This window comes from Chaetura pelagica, unplaced genomic scaffold (assembly GCF_000747805.2).
Source record: "Chaetura pelagica isolate M959 unplaced genomic scaffold, ChaPel_1.0 scaffold350, whole genome shotgun sequence".
In the NCBI taxonomy this organism is placed as follows: Eukaryota; Metazoa; Chordata; class Aves; order Apodiformes; family Apodidae; genus Chaetura; species Chaetura pelagica.
Window position 1 is genome coordinate 905,839 of NW_009951818.1, and position 5,425 is coordinate 911,263.

The 5,425-nt window shown below is 56.3% G+C and overlaps 1 protein-coding gene across 1 annotated transcript in view; it reads right to left on the reverse strand.

The window, feature by feature from the left end:
• Nucleotides 1–297: 297 nt before the first annotated feature.
• KLC4 (kinesin light chain 4) overlaps nucleotides 298–5,425 on the reverse strand; it is a 15,214-nt gene continuing 10,086 nt past the window's right edge. Inside the window, exons 13-15 of the mRNA XM_010008580.1 lie at nucleotides 1,039–1,163; nucleotides 870–927; nucleotides 298–387 (exon numbers count right to left, since the gene is read on the reverse strand). Coding sequence (XP_010006882.1) covers nucleotides 298–387; nucleotides 870–927; nucleotides 1,039–1,163 — 273 coding nt within the window. The remainder of the gene's footprint in view (nucleotides 388–869; nucleotides 928–1,038; nucleotides 1,164–5,425) is intronic.

Sequence of the window (5,425 nt, forward strand, 5' to 3'; positions counted from 1 at the left end):
GGTGCGTCCCCCCGAAGCCGCCTCGCTCCCGCCGGGCTGGCATTTCTACCTGGCTAGCGTGTGCGAGCGGTGCCGAGCGTGCTGCCACCGAAGCTGCTGGCCCTGGGCGTGCAGCAGAGGAGCATGCGTGCAGGCTGGGATGCCCGAGCTATCTAGGGTCTCCCGGCGCCCGTGGGGCCCACCCGGGGCCGCGGGGTGGGCAGGCAGAGAAGTGGCACGATAGCCGGTGATGGGGAAGACAGAGCAGGGGAAGGGCGCAAGTGCTGCCCGGCGCAGCGCAGGTCTCTGGTGGGCGGGTCAATTGGAGGAGAGCAGGGAGCTGTGGGAGGACAGGTCCATGCTGCTGGCACTGAGACCTCTGCTCTCTGCGCGGAGGCCCTGGGTGCCCTGAAAAATACATCACGGGTGAGGACCGGTACCTGCAAACCACACCCCAAAACTGCCAGCCTGTATCCTGCACCCCTTCTCAGTGCCTTTATCAGCAACGTTAGGTGTCACCTCTGCCCTACCTGCTCCCATTCCATGGCTGGAGGGTTTGCTGAGCTCAAGCAGAGTGGGAGGTAATTACTTGGAGGCAGCACCTTCAGCTTTGGAGCTATGACCTCAGAAGGGGGGCAGTGCAGCTTGCCTAGAGGGTGCAGTGGGGAGACCAACCCAGCCCACCCCTTGGGAAGGCAGAGTCGCTCCAGCCCTACACAGCAGCAAAGCACTTCTGCATGGATTAACACATCCAGCAGGGTCTCAGGCATCACACACATGGCCTGCTATGATCCCCACCAGCTCTGTAGCTGGCTGCAGCCCCTGTAGCCACACTGCCCATACCCCAGGGCCCATTCCTGCACCAGCCCCATCACCTGTCCACTGCTTACCTCAAATGAAGCATCACTAGACTTGTGCAGGTAATTTAATGATGCAGCTCGTTTCATGCTACAAGAAAACAGAGGAGAACAGGTGTGATCTTGTTATGCCTGGCCAGACTCAAACCCCCAAGGTGGCTTGGCCCCCACCCACTCTGGCCTTCACAGTCCCGGTCCCTACCTGGTGTTTCTGGGCTCCAGGGGTCCATTGCCCTGCAGTTTCTTGACCAACATCTCACTGCTCCTCCGTATGACATCTCGGATTTTTCCCAGGGAGCTGCTGCGCTGAAGGGTGCCACTGCCATCCTGGACACAGAAACACAAGCCAGGGGAATGGCTGAGTGGCACCAAACAGGCTCTAGCATGCTGCAGACAAGTGGCCAGGACTGGTCTTGGTTCCAAATACCCTCTTGCTTGCTTGCACCAAGGATTTTAGCCCTGGCCCAAAGCAGGTTCACTACTCACTACATGGCTCACCCTGGTTCTTCATGGGACATGATGACCATGCAGCTGGGGACCACCACCACAGCCTGACTCATCCAGATTGATTCTCCCTGCCTAGTGCAAGTCCAACACCCAGCCAGACCTGCACAAAGCCATTAGCACTGGCATCCCCACAGCCCTGCCTGAACATGGTATAGCTCCATCACCTGCAACAGCTCAGTAGCTACCAAGGAGGTCCCAGTGGCCAGGGAAGCACCAAGACCCGATGGGAGCCCCAAGCGTTGTCAGGCTAGGACATGCTGCCAGGACACCCATTTCAAGGATCCCCTTCTCATTTGCCGCTGGTAGGAGACTATCCTCCCCTTCCCTTTACCCTTCCTCACCGTGCCATCGCTACTCCTTTTCTCCATCCAGCACTTGTCCTGATGCACTTCTTGGTCCTGCATGTCGGGTCTGCAGGCTCACTCACTGTCAGACAAGTCGTGTCCCCATGCACACACAGCCTTGTCCCACTTCTAATGTCCTCAAGACTATTAGCTTTGAGCCTGCTGAGCAATCCAGGCAGCTCCATCTCAGATGCACTCAGTTGGCTGCACCAACACTGTCTTGTCAAGGAGTTACCACTCTCCTTGGTCACCCAACTTTAGCTGCATCTGGCTCCGCTAGCTGGCCCAAGTGTGGCACTTTGCAAAGGTTTCTTTAGGGCTGTCTGCTTTTCCAAAAGCCCAAAATCAGCTGTAACTCTGGTTCTCCAACCTGTTACCTCCCATATGCTCCCAAAAGTCCCCAGTACTCAGAAAGGCACTCTCATACCATGACATGCTCTAGCCCACCTCCTGTATTTAGATCCACATGCACGCAAGACACGGTCTGCCAGCATGACACCACTTCATGCCAGTGTCACATCATGGCACCAAGTTCCTTCCCTGTGGCCAGGCAGGGCCCACAAGGTGGTGGCACCACTGCTTATGTGGAGTTGCTTTTGCTCTGATGGTCTGATAGCTGTCCTCCCCACTCCTGATCCCAATGGCCCCTGGTGCCTCAGGGGAGAAGAAATGGAGATAAGGTAATCCCTGTGCTCCTTATAAGCATGCGTGGGAACCCCTTTGTACCACACCACATGAACAAAATGCCCCATGCTCCAACAGCTGACCAGGACTTTTCCTACTAGCAAACCTTTCTCCTTGCATACATCTCATCCCTTCTTGGATAAGCCAAGTGCATTGAACCTCTTCAGTTTCTCATCAGGTTAGAGGGTTTCCAAACTGGGAGCCATGTGCTGTTGCTGCAGGGATCCCACTCACCAGGAACACAGAGAGCACCAAAAGTATTAGCAAGGCTAACAATCCAACTCTTGCACCAAGCATTCTGGATCAGTTTTGGAGGAGCTGGCTAGCAGCATACAGCACTAGCAAAGGCAGGGGTGGGGGATCTTTTGCCTCTCCATCAGACCTGCGCTGGGTCACCACCCTCCCTGTAGGGTACTGCCACACCAGGCACTGTTCCTTTTACCAGGCACAGAAGCCAGGAAAGGAGAAGAGAATGCAGCTGGGGCAGGGAAGTGGGACCATGATTTAAGGGCAGCAGGATCCAGCTAGGAAGCAGGATCCAGCTAGGAAGCATGCCCTGCAGTCAAGGGGAGGCGAGGAAAGAGCCACATTTCCCCAGCTGCAGTGATGCAGGCTGACTGCAGACCAACACCAGAACCAAATGCTGCTGCGTGCTGGGTTAAAAATAGCCTCCCTCTTCTCCCCACTCCCTTTTCTGCAGAGTTATTTTTAATGCAGAACACTTACAGGGCTTGGTTTACCACAGAGCCCCCACACCCTATTGCACCCACCAGAATAGAAGCACTCAAAAGAAAAAGCAGCTCAGCCACCGAGCCCCTCTCCACTGCACACTCCCATCCTGCCTGCTGCACAGAGGCAGAGGACCTGGGCAGGATTTGACAGCACGCAGAGCTCAGCACTGAGGGATGCAATGGGGTGCAATTCCATCTGGCTGATGGAAACTGCAGGGGAAGGCCAAATCTCAGACACCCCAGGGCAGCCCTGTCACACGCAGCTACAAAGCTGAATTGGTAGCAACCCCAGTTTGGAGGTTAGCAAGCAGTGGAGTTAGGCCTCTCCTCTCCAATGCTCAGCCTAGCAGGGGTGCCCTGGAGGGCAGCACATCCCCCTGCGCGCACACACACAGACACCAAGCACCCCCACACCTGCTCCAGCAACACTTGCACCCGCCATGCCAGGGCTGACAGGCACTGGCCTACAGAAAATGGAAAGAAGCACAGGGCAGCGGTTCGGGTCTGTCTACCTTTAATCAGAGGTACAGTTGTTACAGCACCAGGTCCAGGACTTGGCAAAGCACAGGGGCAGAAGGCACTGAGGCCTGACTGTGCCCTGGAGAGTCACCACTCTCCAGGACCATGGAGCAGCGCTGGGAGAGAGAGGCAGGGAAGGTGCAGCCTAGAGCCCTGGGCTCCACACCCCACTGTCCTGAGGACAAACCTCCTTTCAGCAAGTACAAGCTCCCAGAAAAGCAGCATGCAAGTGCCCCAACAACTCTGCACCACCACAGGAGAGACAGACACAAGCATGTTAAGTATCACAACCTGTCAGATTACTAGAGTAAGAGAAACTAGCTAAATAAATAAGGGAAGGTTCTGCCCTGGCCTTTGTCCTGATGGCTGCAGCCTTCCCAGCATTCTTCCCATGTAGGAGGTTCACTTCCTATAGGAGGTGGGATGAGGGTGTGTACCCAAGGGTGCAAGGCTCAATGCAGTGGTAGTATGGCCCTGGGAAATACCTCCTATCCTAGCAGTGAACAACAGCACCAGACCCTGTGCAGGCCTGGGGTCCCATCAGAGGCATTAAGACACCTAGACACATGCCACTGTCTCCCTAGCATTGATAGGGCTATAGATTTCCCACCTAGTTGGCTAGAAACAGCCAGACAGCAAGTCCCAGCCCCAGGGACCATGCCTGGCAAGCCAGGTCCTGTACTCAAGGACTGCCCTCCTCCATGAACAACCTGGTCCCCTCTCCTATGGAAACCTTCCTCCAGCCATCCCATCTGTTCCCTCATGCTCAGAGCATCCCAAGCCCCACCTCTTCCTTTCCTTGCACCTGCTTTGTCTCCCAATCACTCTGCTCTAAACACCCCATCCACTCCCAACCACTCTGCTCCATTTCCCATCACAGCCACTTCTAATAGCCTGGAGCCTGACCCCTTGAAGAATAGTTCTGCTTTCCTCCTACCCTTCTCTCTGCCTCCAAGGAACAGTGAACGGCATCACCCCTGCCTCCTTCTCTCCCAGCAGCTACACCTGGAGACCCTGGAGCAACGGGAAGATGCTTCACCCCTTAATGCCATCAAGTGAGGAACTCAGCTACAGAATCAAGTCAGGAGGTTGCAACAAAACATGTTCGTCCTGGCAGGTCCTTGTTCCATGCATGGCCCTTGGCTGTCACCCCCCTACCTCATCTTGGATGTATAATAGCTATGGGTACCCTACACTTCTGTGCCCCTGCAGAAACACCCACATCCTGCCTAGCAAGACAGGGACTGCCTTGTGCTGCAGGGAGAGCCCAGCTCATCAACGGCCAGCACAGGCTTCCTACAGGGCACTAACATCAGCCAAGACTACAGAAAAGAAAGCAACTGGGCAGATGACAGCCCTGCCAAGGCCAGACCTCTCTGTCCCAAAGCAGCCCCCATCTTCATGTCTCTGTCCTGGCCTCTGCAGAGATGGAGGGAACAAGCTAGGAGGGCTGAGGATGCCTAATGCCGGTGGAGTCAGCACGCCTGGAGCGAAGACAATCCCCTGCAGGGCTGGTCCCCCGCCATGCACAAGGGCAGGCTGGGGATGGGGACACCAGGGGATGGCTGCCCTGGCCTGGGGGAGTGGGCAGCTCCTCGCAGATTCTTCCTGCTCCTGCTGGCCACGGGGCTGGAGCTGGGCCAAGTGGCCAGACACGGGCTCCTCTGCAGGCGTCGCGGTGCCCTCGTGCACCGGGAGGGTTATGGGGCTGGCGTGGAGTTCTTGCCGAGGAAGGAGGGATGGTGTGGAGGAAAAGTCAGAAGGTACAACACAAACATCCGGGTGATTGCGGTGGAAGGGAAAG